We start from the raw sequence: 18178 nt of genomic DNA, 5'->3' as shown, positions 1-18178 counted from the left end.
TCTTGCGCCATCTAGCGTCAGAAGATAATTTACAGTTTCAACTTAAAATATAGCTGCCCTCTAATGTCCCTGAACGACCCATCCAATTTCATTATTAATAACTGAAATATTATCATTAAAAAAATTACTCCCTTCAATATTTGAGTTAATCTTTTCATATCAACATCGATATTTTAATTACCCGGGTTTTTATGTGTTTTATTTTGTTTTTTAATCCCAGAAGTACGGGCTTACAGTTTTGTGCCTGATCAAAATTCGCTGGTTTTACCCGTCACTGGCTAAGAGCAGTGACAGCTGAATATCAAGCCCTCCTCCGCTCCACGCCGATTACAATCGCCAAAATGTTTGAGGAAGCGAGTGAAGTGTTTGATAATATGTTTAAATCGTCGTTTCCCCTCACCTTTATTGTATTTATCCCCGCGGTGTTGATCTTGGTTTCCCCCCTCCCAGCCGAGGCGGCTCATGAGTTCACCGTGTACCGCATGCAGCAGTACGACCTCCAGGGACAGGCGTACGGTGAGGCAGTCATTCTTCTCCTATCCTCTTTGAACTTAATGGGTGTATTTGTTAGCTAACTGATTAAAATTGTTAATTCAGTGGCAATTTGGTAGCGGTTCCAGACGGCTTTAATGCAACGCTTCATTGACAGCTAACTGGCTGCTAACGAAACCTAGCTTGAAGTGTGTGTTTGTGGCTGCACCTTCATCTCTCTCCCTTTGTGTCATTTATGCTGTTAATTATTTATTAGCTAATTTCAGTTCAAATATGAGGTTAAAAAAATTGACAGGACTTTCCACCCTGTCAACTCATTATAAATAATGTTCTGTCTATGATTAAACTGTTAAATTTGACGGCTGGAGCCAAATAAACGATTCTTTTACAAATATTCAAACTTATTTCTATGGTTGGTTAATTTGTTCTTCAGATATGTCCTTTTAAAGTTTCCTTATTTTAGTTAAACATGTTTGGCTGCGGTGCACTGGGCATGTCTACATGGGTTTGGTGGATTTTCACCATTTTTATTCTTTTATATTAGAAATATACTGGAATAAGCAATTAATTAATAAAATCTGTCATGTTAATATATGCAATGTAGCCTTTTTTTGAACGATGAGTGTTAGTAACAGCTTAATGTATCTGAATCTGACTTCAACTGTATTAGATTGAGAAAGATTTGATTGGTTTGACCCAAATAAGTTTGGATTTCTTGACTTTTGTTGAGTTTAAACCATCATTCCCTGTACAATTATATCTGCAAACTGTCTGGGAAATCTCTCTATACAGTTATTTAAATATACCATTCAGATATAACTGATGATTTTAGCAATAATGGTATTTGTTGTAACCAAAGCTTTCCTCACTTCCTTTTTTTTTTTTTTTTTTTATCTATCATCATCATTTTTTTCAGTGGAAAATAGATTGTTTCAGGATTACTATGTACAAACTCATCAAAGTTGTCTAACTGTCACATAGATGTGATTATTTTTATTGGCAGCAGTAATATTAGTCGATTGGAATCCGCTTATAGTAGTCACGGATCTAGTAATCAACTGTTTATTGTGTTCAAAAGGCTTGAGACATAATCATTTCTATACAAATGCTGTTTAAATAATTTGTTTATAGTAATCAAGAAATGCACTTATAGTGTTAATTTTTGGACATTTTATGAATGTAAACATCCATCCATTTTCTTACACGCTTGTCCCGAGTGGGGTCGCAGGGGGTGCTGGTGCCTATCTCCAGCAGTCAATGGGCGAGAGGCGGGGTACACCCTGGACAGGTCGCAGTCCATCGCAGTGAATGTAAACGTGCAAAATAATTAAGTGGATCAAAAGTGATGTCCTTTGTGGTTTATTGCACTGATTGATATTTACACAATATCTGAAACAGCTTTCCTTATAACTAAACTTGTTTAACGAGTTGCATGCAGGGATGAACATGCGATGTTCAGACTTCAGAACAGTGTCTTCTGTTAGAATGCATACAAATATTGCAAAAATAAATGTTTCACCACAGCTTAAAAACACAGCTTAAATCATGATAAAATTCTCTATATAAATAAGAGATTGATAAATCAGGACAATAGTGGTCAAACCGAAAATGTTTTTCAGAACACTACAAACTACTGTTGTTTCTGTCAGAGTTGATGAGCAGCTTGTCCTCTCCATTTAGGGACCAGGAACTCCATTCTGAACACGGAGGCGCGTACGGTGGAGGCGGAGGTACTAAGTCGTCGCTGTGTCATCATGCGTTTGGCAGATTTCTCTTACGACAAGTACCAGAAAGCCCTCCGCCAGTCGGCTGGGGCTGTGGTCATTATCCTGCCCAAAAACATGTCTGCCATGCCGCAAGACATAGTGCAGGTATGGCTGCTACTCATTACAGGGGTTTAATTTCTAATTTATTCCCTTTAAGCTGTTTCCAGGTGAATCACAAACTCATATTTTGTATGGAGTTTCCAAAGTCTCTTCTCTCCTTTTTGTTTGAGCCAAATAAATTGCTGTTTATTTCAGAAAATAATGTCTCTGATCTCTTCTCTGTTAATTGCTTCAACTTTCATCTTTTCTAAATGTTTAAATCTGAAGCAAAATAAAGTTTAAAAGGTTAAAAAGTGTAACCAAGCCAAGTGTTTTCTTTGTTTTTAAGATCTTAAAAGGGACTAATTTTCCTCATTAAAGCATTCCTTTCACCCCCTGACTATTCATACCTCTGTGACTTACTATGAAACTATGAATTTCTCATATTTAGACAAAAGAAAAATCATTATAGAAGGTTCTTTGTACGGAAAATTTTCCCTCAGAAATCTTTCAGGGATTAGAGATTAGAGACCGTATCAAATAATTTTTCTCTCAACATATATTGCATCTTATAAACGCTGTAATTTTTGCCTGTTTACTGACTTTAGCAGTTCATGGAGCTGGAGCCAGAGATGCTAGCCACTGAGACCATCGTCCCGGTCTACTTTGCAGAGGAGGACAATGAGCTGCTGTCTATCTACACCCAAACCCTCACATCCTCATCCTCTCAGGGCTCCTTATCTGCAGCTGAAGGTAAAGATACCTAATCTTTGTTTTTGAACATCAGATGATTTTGGTTTGACTTTTCTTCCTGGTTAATTTGTCCAACTTGTGTTTCCTTTTTGAAGTGCTGCTGCACACAGCCACAGCAAATGGTTTCCAAATGGTGACCAGCGGGGCTCAGAGCAAAGCTATCAGTGACTGGGCTATCACCAGTTTGGAGGTGAGAAGCAGAAACACAAAGGTGTAGTTAAAGTATCTGAACTTGTTGAACAGATTTGTCTTTCGTAATTGGCAGCTGATTTCAGACATATTAGATAAAACAGTGACACTTGACGGTTAAATTAATGTTTGCTGAGTAATTTGATTAATTTCACATTATATTGAAAGCTATTGTTTGCCTTAAAGATTTGTCAATGTCAGGAAAAATTGGTCAAGGTTAGCTCAACAAAGAGAGTCCAGAGAGTTTCAGGGAACAGGTTTTAACTGCCAAGCTGCTGCATCCAATCCTTACATCACCAGGTCAAGTACAAATTATTGCAGTGTAAACTGTGCCGCCATTGGACTCTAGAATAGGAATTAGATAAACCCTCTTTGAAACCTCCTCCCTCTCTAGCTGCGGTTCTCTAACAAATATCTGCAAAATTTTGTTGATATTTTGCTAATTTTAAAAGTCCCTTTTTTTTTTTTTGCAATTGCTGTATTTCCATTTAAAAGAAATATGATTAAAATTGCATAGAATATTTTCAAGTAATAACTTTGAATACAACATGGCAAGAGGTGGATGTAAACATATGAGCCATATCCACATTTCAGCCATGGGTCTAGTGGGCGCCATTGTCCTTCAGCTACTTCAAGCCTTCGTCTTCGTCTTTTTTACGAAGCAGTAAGGTCTGGTTATAGATCATCTCACCTCTCGGGTGTGAAAAAAAAAAAGGGTTTATTGTACGACTGAAGAAACACCCCATCAAAGTGTAAAAACTTCATCATCCATGTAGGAGTTTGGTTGGTTACTGGCTGCAGCAGCGTTTTTCTGACTATCAGTTGTAAAATTTGGTGCTGATGAGATTAAGATGTGTGGCTGGTTGTTTCTTTTTAAGTTGGAAACCTTTTTCTTGCTCCATTGCTTTACATGCAGATTAAAGGTAAACTGTAGTATAGATGTTGTTGGAATCAGATGTAATTTTAATGGATTTTTTGTAAATCTAATCAGTCAGTGGGCTGTTCCAGACTAAGAGTGTCTTTAAAAAAATTTAAGTGGTGTGTAAAAAAAAATAAGCTAATTAATTAAATAGATATAAGTCCATATGCTAATGATCCTTTGCTTTGCTTTAGGGCCGCCTGACTGGAGTTGGAGGGGAGGACCTGCCCACTATCGTGGTGGTGGCTCATTATGATACTTTTGGTGTTGCTCCAGTATGTTTACCACCTTTATATATATATATATATATATATATTTTTTTTTTTATTTCAGCAAAAACAGCAGCGGAAATGATCTATTATATACCTTAAGTGTGTCAGTGGTCTAACAGTAACGGTTGAGGAAATGACACAATTCTTTGTAAATCCTTTTAAAGGGTGAGCAAACTAATCAGTGTGATCTGTTCCTGTAGTGGCTGTCGTATGGCGCAGACTCAAACGGTAGCGGGGTGTCCATGTTATTAGAGCTGGCTCGGCTCTTTTCCAAACTTTATACCTACAAGAGGACGCATGCTGCGTGAGTGGAAAAAGCATCACACCAAGATGATTTAGAACAGCAATGGAACCATTAGAAGATGAAGAGCTTTAGGGCGAGGTTCATCCTTATCTTATAGAGCTGTGTGGTTTGTCTTTAGGTACAACCTGCTGTTCTTTGTGTCTGGTGGTGGGAAGTTTAACTACCAGGGAACTAAGCGCTGGCTGGAGGACAACTTGGACCACACAGGTGATGTTTTTATGTCCTAACACACACCTGTGTGAACCTTGCAGGAAGTCTGTCCATTTGGACTTGCATCTGACTTGGAAAAAAAAACTGTTAGGATGTAAAATAAGTTTGAGTCTTAAACTTTTTCTGCTTATTTATATGCTTCCAATATTTTTGTTTTGCTGCCTTTAGATTCCAGTTTGCTGCAGGACAATGTAGCCTTTGTGTTGTGCCTGGACACTCTTGGGAATGGAGACTCTCTCTACCTTCATGTGTCTAAACCACCAAAAGAGGGAACTCCTCAGTATTCTCTACTTAAAGAACTGGAGACTGTAAGATCATACATTTATTTAGCAAAATAATTGCTTTTATGTTTATAGAAGAAATCGAAGTTTGCATTGCTGCATGTTTTATTTCTACCACAGTCTGCAGACACATGCAGATGGTTCAGTTCTTATCTCACCCAAAATATACAAAAACATTTTTGAATCAAATGAGTTTTTTTGGTTTAATACATGGTAAACAAATTGGACGACCTCTGCTCTGCATGAACCAACTTATCCTTACCAGGATCTAAACATTCAAGCTAAATTTTTTAAGTTGTTTATTACATTCTTCCAGGTGGTTTCAAGTCAGTACCCTGAGGTAAAGTTCTCCATGGTTCACAAGAAGATCAACCTAGCTGAGGACATGCTGGCCTGGGAGCACGAGCGCTTCGGGATCCGCCGGTTGCCGGCCTTCACTCTCTCCCACCTGCCGTCGCATCGCTCGGCTCAGCGTTCCAGCATCATGGACGTGCGGTCAGTGTCCCCCTCCTCTCGCCATGGAGCGGGAGAGCCCCCTGCTGGGTGGGTTCATTATTGCAAGTGGAGTAAAATTCCCATTCCATGGTGAAATAATGTTTGCTGAACGATGCAGTTTAGATTGATGTTTTTCTTTAGCTTTATTCCATCCCTTATTTCCAAATTACTTGTATTTTTAAGCTGCTATTTTTTTTTTTAGATACATTTATCAAAGGTTTCTGTCTTTTTCTTGAGGTAAAATAAGCAAAGTGGGTTTCCAGAAATCCTTCATCACACCCTCAGTCTGCTGGCTCAGTCTTTCTGTTTCCTCTAGTTCGGTCTTTCAACGTTATTCTTTGGATTTCTTTTTTTTTTTTCAGCAGCCATTAGCTTTTTAAACCAAACCCAACTCATGTGGTATCATTTTTCAAATGCCCTTTTTTATTTACCTACCTTGATGGTTGTAGATGTCAGAAAACTGATTTAAGCTACGTAAAGCCATCTTTGAGTTTCTTTGCTTCTATTTTGCATCTCATCCCCTCCGTGTCTTAGTGGCTTCTCAACATTTGTATACTAATAAAGCCGGTGACATCAAGAGCAGCAGCGCATACGTCAGTATTACTCGCACAAGATCTACCTGATGTCCTCCTCAGAACCAGCATAGCATCTTTTTGCTGCTGTAACACCAGAATATTGTTGGACAATAAAGGGATTTTCTATTCATTTCTATAGTTGCCGCACAGACTTGCTTTTTTTGTCCCGTCAAGGTGGAGAAGGGGATTTTCTGAAATTAGAGGCAGCATTATGTGAAGACATTTGCACATTTTTACTTTTTTTTTTTTTCAATGTTTCATCTGTTCTCTTTGATTTCTAGCCTCTCAACCACAAATCTTGTGTAATCCAGGGCTGTAAAAACTAACCATATGGTTAAATATGTTATTCTCTTATAGAGTGAGATGAAATAACCTGACAAATGTTGCTTTTACACATGACTTTGTAATCGCTGTGTGACTTTTCTTAAAACTTATTGGGTGATGCTGAGTCCCCCCAGTGGTTACACTAGGCCCTCCCTAAGGCACTCATTGTGCCCAATTTTTCACTCCAAGTGTTTTACAATAAGTTTAAAGTTTATTTCTGTTTGGACAGCAGAGACTCATTCGTCTGCTTTAACTGTTTTATAACCTGTTGTGTTTTCTAACAGACCTCATGTGGATGTCAGCAAGCTCAGCAGGAACACCAAGGTGGTAGCTGAGGCTCTGGCGAGGGTCATCTACAACCTAACAGAAAAAGTAAAAACCAACAGCAAATATTAGAATCCCTCTTCGTGCATCTGATTTTTGACATGTAATATTGTCTGTCTGTCTCTTTGACTTTTCTGCAAAGGGAGCTCCTGGAGACCTCCAGATTTTCACAGAACAAATGGTAAGTAGCTTCAGTCTGATGCTTTATTTAATCTATTTTGTTGTTCTAAATCACAATTTATATGCGAGTCAATTAGAGGATTTAATAGTTTTCTGTACATAATCTGAGTGACTGAATAGACTTGATCCAGCTTCTGCAGTCAGTGTTTGGTCTCCCTCATCAGCAGGTGCAGGAGGAGCATCTGTCAGCTGTAGTTGACTGGCTCACAGCACAGCCTCGAGCTGCTCAGCTGGTGGACAAAGACAGCAACGTTGTCTCCACGCTGGAATATCACCTCAGCCATTATCTCAAAGATGTGAAAAGACACTACGTCAAAGCTGACAAAAGGTAAAGAGGAACAAAGACCACTGGTGCACAGATCAAAGTAGTTATTCTGTGAATCCAAGCTTCCTAGATAGCCTAGAGAAAGCATCCCCCCCCCCCCCCCCTTTTAGACTTTTATTTTGTGCTTCTCCAACAGATCTGTTATAAATTCATATTGACTGTTTTTATCCCATCTTTATAATGATTATAAAGGCTGACAAAGCTTGAAAATATTGACATGAACATGTCTGGAACGCAGATTAAACCTCAAAAATGACATCAGGCTTTTTTTTTTTATCTAGTATTTATAGGAATCAAATAAAAATGTAAAATGCAGAAATATACCCATGTCAGAGCGTACATGTCTTACTGATATTGATCAGTAACAATGTGTCCTTTTCAGGGATCCAGAGTTTGTTTTCTACGATCAGCTGAAGCAGACTATGAATGCTTACAGGTACGACTTCACCTGCTCTAAGATATTTCAGCTCATCCTAGACTCTACTTCTAATGCGGCTTAAACTGCTTTTTTTGTCTAAAATATTTAAATCTACTCTATGGAGATAGTTTTACAAAAATGGGTGATTAAAAAAAAAATCTAATTATTTCTCTATTTTATGTTTTTTAGGATGTAGTCTGTACACTTTTAAGAATAATAAGACATGGAAAATATATATTTGACTATTATTACACAGCACCATATGTTTGAATGTTTTTTTAGCTTCATTCAGGTTAGAAAGTTCCACTAAATGGTGAAACAGGAATCTTATCAGTGTGAGAGAACCATCTGTTTTTAAAATCTTTGTCTTAATTCAGATTGTTTAAGATGGACAACCTTATTGTGACATTGTTAAAACTGTGAAGCTTACTGCTAATTTTAACGGCTGCTGAAGTTTTAATTGATACTTTCTTTTTAAAATACAATTTTATTGAGGTATCAAAACCTGAATCCAAAGATCTCCATATTTCTGACTCCCAACCTCTATCCCCCTTTTCTCAGAGTGAAGCCAGCTATTTTTGACCTGCTGCTGGCTCTCTGCATTGCAGCCTACCTAGGAATGATGTATCTGGCTATCCAGGTAAGTCATGGTATCACTGCAGCAGAAAGTAGCTTCTTTAAGACGTCCAGGTCTTAAAGATGAGTTTAGTGGAGAGACCATAAGGATATTTTACCCTTTACTACTGCTCATTAAAGTTTAGGCAGTTCAGTTATTTAATACATGCTATGAAAGATATTAGAGGCACACCATGGGGCGCTAGTGCTGCAGTCCTGTTGCAAAAGTAAACCATCAGGTGGCCAGCCACCAGTGTTTTAGAGGTTTCCCTGCTCTCACAGAGCTGACTTTTATTAACTGCTAATTAACAGGCTTTTGCTGAACTGCAATTATCCGAATTAGCTGTGCTAAAGCAGGGGAAAATCTAAAACCTGCAGGACAGCAGCCCTTGAGGGCTGACTATGGGTATGCCTGCTAGCTCTACACATGAAAAAACAGCTGCTCTGCCAATGACATGAAAAAAAAAAAATAAATCAACGAGGCAGTATCAAGGGCGTAAGAGATTTTTACTGCCATGTTCTAGTGGTTTTGATTTATGAAAAATAGTACTCAGTCGTTTGCGTGGAATGCCTGAGATTTACACATTCAGGCTGTGGGGTCATTAGCTTTTGTCTGTAGTCTGCTAGCTTTCTTTATAATAGAGCAAGAGCCTGAGCTCTTTGACTGTATAAGAGCCTGTGGCCATATAGCCATATGTTCTTCCAGGTCACATGACCTGGCCAATGACCGTATGTCAACTCCCAACTTACATAGTCGGTATTTCAAGAGGGCAGCCCCGCACGTAGCATTGATAGTGTCAAGTTCTGTATATTGGCCTGAGGAATCATTTAAAATAGGCATCTCCAAAGTCGGTCCTAGAGGGCTGCTGTCCTGCAGGTTTTTAGAGGTTTCTCTGCTTTAGCACAGCTGATTCTGATTACTGCAGTTCAGAAAAAGCCCGTTAATCAACTATCAATGTAAATCAGCTGTGCTGGAGTGGGGTAAGCTTGTTTAAACACAAAATCTTGTACGTCACTTTGCAAGTAAAGGTTGTGATCTATCAAAAAGCAAACTTGATATGGAGACGTGAAGTCACTAACGCCAAATCTGACCCATTCATTCACTCATTATGGAGGAAAGGGGGGAAACTGATACAGACGGTGAGGTGGAGAATAGAGAAGGTCAAAGCGCCTGCAGTGTTTAAATGTTTCCTCACCATCACATTCCTCTGAAGTCGTACCAGAGGTGAATACATGCATTTAAGCAGGTGTGAAATATTCATACACAAATATAAACTATTCTATTTTTTATATATTTAAAAATAGAAAATATTGTTAGCCTATGCCATTTCCGGTTTCTGTTCCTCTGACAGTCTCAGGAGGAATGGGTCAGAATTTCAGGAGTCATCAGAAACTTGAAGAAAGATGCCAAAAACATTTGACCAAAGACCCAGTTTAGAAGAAGTTGTACTGAATACTAAGAAACATTTATGTAAACCTGCATTACCTAAAAGAAAGTAATGCAAAAACTTGTCTCTCTTTGTTCATTGGCATTTAGCAAATAAAATGAATTTTGAAATCCCATCTGACCTAAAACAGAAGAAGTCAGCTGTAAGATCAGAGTGAGGGTAAAAAGAAAAGTTTGTCAATAATTTGTCAGCTACCTAAATGAACAGTAACAGAGGTTGATGTCTGTAAGTAAGAGTTTGACCAAGTCTCCCCTCTCTCTCTTTACTTGCAGAACTTTGGACTTCTTTACAGCTTTGTCCGGAGAATAACTTTGCCCAAAGCAAAGGTCCACTGAGGCTCCCTGTCCTCCAGTCCTCACTGTACCTCCTTTCACAAATCCAGACACTCTAGCCAGTAAGAACGCAGAAGCTGGACCGAGCTGCTGTTCTGATCAGGACCAGAAACGTCACTTCCATTTCCTTCCCCGGATGCACAAACTATGATGTCAGATCCTGTCTTGCTGCCAACTTTTTCTGGTCTCACAGACCACGATATTCAGGAGTCGTGATTTGTGATGTTTGTTTCTCCGTGTTGATCCTTTTTTTTTTTATTTCCTTACCTCTCAGTACTCTGTGAGCCTGACTGATGTGTCCTTTTAGGCAGCTAGAAACTGATCAGTTGAGGCTTGAATTTGTTTTGGCAAGAAATGAGATTACAGGAAAGATGCAACATTTTCTAGCTTCTTTCAACGCTGATCTCACATACATTTGAGATGTACTACAAAATTCATAGCATTGATTCTTCTTTTTTGCTACTAATGGTCCCTAAAACATATGAAATTTGTATGAGAGGGTCAATTTCCAAGCATGTAATGTTTCTGCCCTTTTATAGTTTTTGTGCCAATTTAACCTGCATCTCTAAGTGGTGACAGTCTGTCACTTTCATTTTAACCCTAGATTTCTAACTAACATTTTGCTAGAACTCAAGTATGAACAACAGGAATGATCAATATAACAATAAATAAAATACATTCAAAAATGTTTTGAGCATGTGAATGTTAAGGCTTTAACAAATACTCCTCAGAAGTACTGTTTACAGAGAAGACTGTAAAATGTGAATTTTTTTTTTCTTGATGATTTGTGAAAGGCTCCCCAAATAAACTAATTGTGTGTTTCTCTTTTTCCTTTCTGCCATAAATCACTTATTAACTTTGTTTGCTGTGTGACTTTCTTTGATTTACGATTTTGACGTTTCGCTACTTTGATTAAACGGTGATCATTATTGAAAATATGTGGTGGTGGATAATCAGAACGTGTTTCTTAACCATATCATAGCATGTTGGTGGTTGGAGTGTGTCTTTACATAAACCTCTAAAATGACATTTGTCTGCAATAAATAATTCGATATTGACTCTAGATAAACCTCAAACATTAAGAGTTTTGAAAACACTGGATGAGTTCAAGTGAACGAATGGCACAGAAAATACCTTGATGGCTAAATCTAAAATGTTGCCTTTTCTGTTTTTTGGGTCTTAAGCTGCTTTAGCTTTTTTTGGGTTCATGCATGATCCATGATAACTATTACTTATTTTTTTTACCAACAGAGACAATGGTGTGGTACAATTAAAAATAATTTATTGGAGCGGTTTGTTTTGTGCAATTAAATGAGCTTTCCTCTGCACCCTGTTTTCACCTCATCTGTGGCACTTGATCTTTGCAATTAAAAAAATTTTGATTTAAAAATAACTGACAAATGGGATTTCTTTTTCTGTTCATGTGCATTTCTTTTTTTTTTTACAATTATTGTTGCAAAAAATGATAAAACAGAAAAAAGTTGGGGGAAATTAATTTATTCTTATATTTTACAGTGTTAATCAGTTGTCCAAAAAAACAGTAAAATACATCTCAAAATATGATTTAGTCAATGATCCTTCAGTCATGGTAAAAATTCTCAAATGCTCCCTTCTTTTTTGTTTTGATCTACTAATGAGCAATACAAATAATACAAATGACAGTGCAATGTATAGGAAATACCTGCAGAGCATCACTGTGCCCGTCACACTCAACCAGCTCTTCGGCTTCAATCACCCAGAAACATTTCCCTTTATTTTTTTCTAGTGGACATTTTTTGGCACAATTGAAGCACTGATGGAGCCGGCTCACCTTTCATGCTAAATATCACAGTTTCTGTGCAAAATTTGAAATTGTAAAGGAACAGGACAGCAGATTTCTACATTGATATGGCCTGCTCAATTCAGCTTGCCATATTTGCTGGATTTCTTTGTTATTTCTGCCTTCAGAGAATTAAAAAACAAACTTTGGCTGAATTTTGGTAATACAGCCATGGGTTGTCCAACCCAACTATTCAACTTTACCCTCCTGCATTTATTTGCATTACCAATAGGTCACCTTTAATAAGTCGACATTAGGTGTTGAAATCAGCACCAAAATGTTAAACATCTCAAATCATTTAGTTAAGGTCAGCTTAATGTGTAATCTATATTTTTTCTTATTTTTACAGTTTTAATGAAATGCTAACATTTGTGACCCTGCCTATGAAAACCCAGCTAAAGTCATTTTTTGGTGAATCTCAACTTAATGTATAAAACCATTCTTAAGATTGTTTAGAATGGTTTTATACATTAAGTTGAGATTCACCAAAAAATGACTTTAGCTGGGTTTTCATAGGCAGGGTCACATTTGTTTTTCTTTTGTTTTAAATCATCTGCTGTGATTTTCTAAGCATTTACATTTCTGGTCACTTTATTAGCACCCCCTTGTAAAGATGTATAGAAAGCCATAAAATAAATGTACCTTTCACTGCAGCAACAAAATCTTACACTGGAAATATTCAAATTCTCCAACATTTAATTTCAGTGCTTTTATTTTCCAGTGGGGAAAAAAAAATCTTGTATAATACTGTATTGTTGTATATTATTAATATTTCAAGTTTCTAGGGAGTAGTTGTTGGTAAATCAGACTTTTCTGTTATATCAGGATATGACTCTAAACTAATGCCTGATGATTGAGGTTCTGATCAAAGTTTCAATAAATTTTTACTTTTGTTGGTCCCATTAGGAACATATCATCGAGCTCTAATAAAGTGGGAAAACTCCATAGAATAGATGATTCTGTTATACTTCTCTGTTTCTTTCACTTCTTTATTTTCCGATCATGTTGAAAAATAAACTAACAAACTAATTCAAACTAGTTTGACCAAATGAGACTAACATTGCACCTTAGGGTGAATCACAACTCAACATTGGTAGCATAAATCAAAGAGTGACTTTGGGGAAAAGCACCAAACATTTGCTATAAAGCAGCGTGGAGGATTTATTCTGAATCTTTTGTGCAGGGAAGTAGGGGTTCTTTAAAAACTAAACATTTTATGGACTCTGATAAAGAGAAATTATCTAATTTTGAACTTTTTGACTGGTATTTCTGGTTCAAACATTTATTTAAATGGATACATTTTTTACCTCTGATTTAAAAAAGCATTTACAATAAAAGACTGCTTTATTTTAAGGCTTTTGCACATCCTGACTAGCAGCTGCTAATGTCAGTGTCTCAAAGCCTCAAAAAGGGGGACAATGATTTTTAAAATATTTTGGTTAAAACCCTACTGATTAAAAATGTCCACAAAAGCCAACAAACCCTGAGGCTTTATAGGGATGAAAACCAAGATGTAAACAACTTCATCTAGATAAGTGGAGCCCTCTTTAAGAGAAAGTTTGTTGTTCGTCCTGTCATAGCCCTCTGATGTAGTGTGACGAACCGTGCTGGATCATCCAGATCATCGCAGATTTCAAGGTTACGGACACTCACAGCTACCATCGCTGTCATTACAAGAAATAAATTAGAGTATCAGAGTTGAGCGGGAAGATGAACATGTCGGACACACCGAGGTGTTTGCAGTCCAGATGTACTACAGTAAAATCAGCATGATAGACAGGAACAGATGATAAAGGTGAGCAGTGGTCCCCTGATAAACATGACTGTCACTGACATCAGCAGGAAAAAAATATATAACATTTAGAATACAAACAATTCTCTCAGATAAAAACAGTAGCGATTCAACAAAACAAAATTAACTACAGCGACGATATTCATCATATGAAGACAAATTATAAGGTAGCTTCGATTGTTTCCTGAAACACTGATTTGAGGACGATGGAAGACAGAAACAAAAGAGAACAGACCCGTCCACCCCACCCCTAACATCTGCGGCCTGCTCAGGCAGCACAAGCATGCTGTTCCTCCAAACAAGAGCTGGAATTTGATCGAGAAGGTAGACATTCCTTTTTTTCTTCAACACACATGCAGTAAACAAGCGGGCACCTTAAAAAAAAAAATCTGCTTTGTCCTAGGTTTTCAATTTATAGTTAATGTTTTGACATAACAATTTAAATCCAATTTTATCTGGTTGAAAGTGCATCTTATACAGTTGGGAAAATGAGTATTGAACACAGCAGCAGCATCATCACAGTGCATATACTATTAATGTGATTACTGACACGCGATTCCCACCAGAAGTCAGCAACAAACGTAAAAGAACATCCAAACATATTCATTTACAAATCATACTTATATCAGTAAGTAGCTAAAATGTTATATGTGTGAATAAATGTAATACTTATTTTCTGAAATCTAATTAAAAGCCTGTTTTGGTATTTTAACTTCAAGATATGCTTTGTATGGAGTAAGTAGACAGACGCTCTGGAGGTCTTGGTTCCCTCGTCTGTAACAGATGTAATCAGCATGTATTGCAGTAATCAGGACAACTATTGGTACTTTGGTAATAACAGCTAAAAAAAAAGGCCTTTAATTAGGACTAAACCAACCAGAATTAGGTTGCACCAATAGCTACAGACCTTCATTTTAAAATCATTACAGATTTCTGTTGTTTTTGTGGGATTTCTGTGCCTTTGATGTCTCATTGTGTTCAATAATTTCTCTTACTATTCCTAAAATCCTATTTTTGAGCCTGGCATTTGACACCCTGTGAAGTTGGTTTGAAGCCATTTTTATATCAGCTGTTTCGTCTGCATTGGGTGATTGGCTCTGATTCTTTGATTTTGTGTTATCTGGAGTCAGATGATATGTATATGGGAAACCAATCTCATCTTATCTACCTTAACAAATTCCTAAAATCTGTCAATGACATCTGAAAGTGTTAAGATATAAGAAAAATAAAGATCAATGATAGGCCAGAAAACTGCAATCAGTGCACCCTTAAGTTTTTAGTTGATATTTTAGCTGTTTGTTTTGTTGTTTTTTTATATACAGTTGTTTTCTTGTGTTTTCTAAATTGGCCATTCAAGCTTTGCACACCCAAAATGACCAGAGGACTGCTCAGTCCATAAAATAATGTTATTTATTACATTTTTTTAAATCTAAATTCTGTTTAAAGGTATAGTGGAGGATTTTTGTGAATTTTTGACCTCTTGACTTTGAAAAAAAAGCACATGCACAACCCTGTACCCGCTCCCGAGTGGGAAACGTGTGTGAGAGCATGCTGGAGCCCATTTCTCCTCGTGCTCGCTCTTTAAAGGTTCCTGTGCATCGCTCATACAAGCTTACTTTCCAAAAGACGATTTGCTATTTTTCAACTATGTCACCACTACGAGCATGTAGGAAGGCCTTACGTAAACATATCACCAGAATTATTGACAATTGGGAGGATAAATTTTTTGATGATCCACCCAGAAAGAGAACAACCTCCACTATACCTTTAACTGTGTATTATCTAGGTCCCGTGCTGGCTCTTTAAAGTGCTTTATAAAATTGGAATAATGGGAATTACTTGTCAGTAACACAATTAAAAGTTCATTTGCTGAGAACACTGACAATACTTATTTTCCCTACCATGTATGTTTGATCATATTTATCTAAAAGACGCGTTTAGGTGCCGCTTGGAGAATATGTAAAACACTGATTTGTACGTTCAGTTTTCAGCTAATTCTGGGATCAGCTGTAGCAATCAGCTCTAAAGTTAAGATCAGAAGGATAGGAGATTTTTGAAAAACACATTGCATGTTTTCGAAATCATTCTGACATCATGCATTCCTGAATACTAGAGCGAGTGCATATATTGGATTTTTAATCATGATGGCTTTTCCATCATCATTCGCCACCTGGAGACAATAAACATGATTTAAAATCTCTTTCAAACAAATTAAATTAGAATAACATGTGCAGACCCAGTCAATCAATTCTAGCTGTTTGCTGTCATTAAAACCAGCAATAAGCTTGTATGCCTTCATGTCAGTGCAGCAACAGATGCTACCACGCCACTAAAGAGACAAAACGACAAAAATAAAGAAAAGCAGCACTTTCCATAGAGGAATCTAAGCAATATTCAAAGTTCATGTGGATCTTAAGTCACCGAGATAAGTGTTATGAAATAAAGGATGTCTGTTGCTTTAAAAGCTGCAGGTACGCTCTTGACATCCTGGAACATGCAAATGATGCACTTGCTTCTCAGTTTAAACAAAGGGATGCAGGAAGCTGGGAAGCAGATAAAGGATTAGCATTGATAATCCTCATATATTAAATCAGACCAGATGGATGGAAGTCAAAGGAAGGGGAGAAGGAATCAACAAATAACCCCAACATGATCCGGCTGTTGCTTGTTCCCTTGGTTCCCAAAGGTTATTCGAAGAAATCAGAACGGGTCTAGCCTGTTCCTCCCTTAAAAAGCCTCGTTTCCACTAGGTCTATATCATACATTAAGTTGACAACAGTAAGACAGAAAGTCAGCTGAAATGACATTCACAGTGCTCTAATAAAATAAAACCGAAAATAAATTGCTCTAAAACAAAAACTAAACAAAAACTGATTGTACCCAACTTTCCCTCCCTTTTCTTGTTTCCTCCTGTTGTTTCATGTTTGTTATGCTCTCCACGTTCGGTCACGTTTTTGAACGACTGCTGTCCGAGGAGGGCCTGCGGGTGCAGACCAGAGCCAGATGATGGCACTGGTGGAGAGCCCTGTTATAGATACTTGTCCTTGGTAACCCCGTTCTGTACGTGCTTTCTGCAAGAAAAAAGAGAAATACAGACAGGAGAGTGGGGAGTAAGAATACTGTGCACGAAAGGTGGGGAGGTGGGAGTTAGCAGATGGGAGACATTTGGTACAAAGGATATCAGCCATGTTCAAGGCTGGTCAGATAAGGGTGTAATCACATCTCTATATGCTCTTTGGGCCCCTTCTGAAGATGATTATGTTGTTCTGCACCAGGAAGATCAAAAGCACCACCAGGAAAGACCAAGCAATAAGATTATATCACAATATAACATCTAGGAGTTAGATTTTGTTGGGGCTCAAAACAAAAGGGAGGGATCTGAAGAAGAGACATCAAGGTTTCAAGTCTGCAGAGGTCAAAAGCTACCATGATAGGGATGCATGATGCTGTCAACACTGAGATTAAAGGCAGGTTTCCAGATAAAAACAGATACACTTTGGTTTCAGTCAGCAGTTTGCAGTTTAAAGTGCACTATTGCAAAATGATAACAGTGGCTTGTGCCATACTGCAGCTTTAAAAGAAGCACTAAGTAAAGTGTCAAAAAACATCCTATAATGTTTGAGGTGTGTGATTAAAGGCCTCGGTTGGTTAAAAACGACAAAGAATGGGGCTTTAATCTAAGCTTGCCAGCAGAAGTCTTAAAGTCATTTGCATATTTTTGATTAGAAAAACAAATCCAAAGTAATGCCTTTCTGTGTTTTGACTATTCAACAGCTGGTTTGAGGGCATCAGAGGTTACAGGTTAGTTGCTAACCTACATAACTGGACATTGCATTTTAAGACATAATGTGATATAACAACAGTTTCCCATACGAGGGAAATATTTGCTACTTAAAGAAATACTTATCTCAAAGTAGATACAAACTAGATGTTTTCCTGAACTTTGGCTCAATTCCTTCAGTTTTATTCTTCTTTATTCTAAGCCTTGGACTAGACCGATTTCTCTGTGTTAGTGGATCGTTCCATTGACCCTTGGAGGTTTCAGCACCTAAACCAACAGTTTCAGTCTTACTGTAGAGATGGAAACACAGGACTTTGTTTAGAAGCATGAAAAGATGAATATGGGGGGGATTTCTGTACAAAATGCTGGAGAACATAAAGCATGCCAGCAAATGCAGCTAGTAGGAATCATACAAAAATACAAAACACAAAATTTGGTTTTACTGATCAATCAGTCAATCAAGGTTCTGATGCCTAACATTGTTTGACCTGATTGGACTTTTCTTTGACAGCTTTAGAAAATGTC

The 18178-nt window shown here is 37.5% G+C and overlaps 2 protein-coding genes across 6 annotated transcripts in view; one reads left to right on the top strand and one right to left on the bottom strand.

The window, feature by feature from the left end:
* The first annotated feature begins 256 nt into the window (after positions 1–256).
* On the top strand, positions 257–11122 carry ncln (nicalin). Of its 5 annotated transcripts, none has more exons than XM_015400206.1 (15): positions 257–516; positions 2173–2363; positions 2909–3050; positions 3146–3240; positions 4353–4433; positions 4631–4734; positions 4853–4941; positions 5113–5252; positions 5542–5768; positions 6904–6991; positions 7086–7124; positions 7288–7451; positions 7831–7884; positions 8428–8506; positions 10202–11122. In XM_015400206.1, exons 1-15 carry the CDS (start codon positions 342–344, stop codon positions 10262–10264), a joined length of 1731 nt encoding a protein of 576 aa, XP_015255692.1. In that variant the 5' UTR covers positions 257–341; the 3' UTR covers positions 10265–11122. The 5 variants fall into 5 exon arrangements, with proteins under 5 accessions (XP_015255692.1, XP_015255708.1, XP_015255700.1 ...); XM_015400222.1 differs by having other exon boundaries at positions 2906–3050; positions 5542–5720; positions 7291–7451; XM_015400214.1 differs by having other exon boundaries at positions 2906–3050; positions 5542–5720.
* Positions 11123–12610: 1488 nt separating this feature from the next.
* cers1 (ceramide synthase 1) overlaps positions 12611–18178 on the bottom strand; it is a 33909-nt gene continuing 28341 nt past the window's right edge. Inside the window, exon 7 of the mRNA XM_015400037.1 lies at positions 12611–16943. Coding sequence (XP_015255523.1) covers positions 16901–16943 — 43 coding nt within the window. The 3' untranslated portion in view covers positions 12611–16900. The remainder of the gene's footprint in view (positions 16944–18178) is intronic.

This window comes from Cyprinodon variegatus, unplaced genomic scaffold (genome assembly GCF_000732505.1).
Source record: "Cyprinodon variegatus isolate N-32 unplaced genomic scaffold, C_variegatus-1.0 Scaffold30, whole genome shotgun sequence".
Taxonomy (NCBI): domain Eukaryota; kingdom Metazoa; phylum Chordata; class Actinopteri; order Cyprinodontiformes; family Cyprinodontidae; genus Cyprinodon; species Cyprinodon variegatus.
The sequence above is the reverse complement of the archived record's forward strand: the minus strand, read 5'-3'. Positions and strand labels throughout refer to the sequence as shown.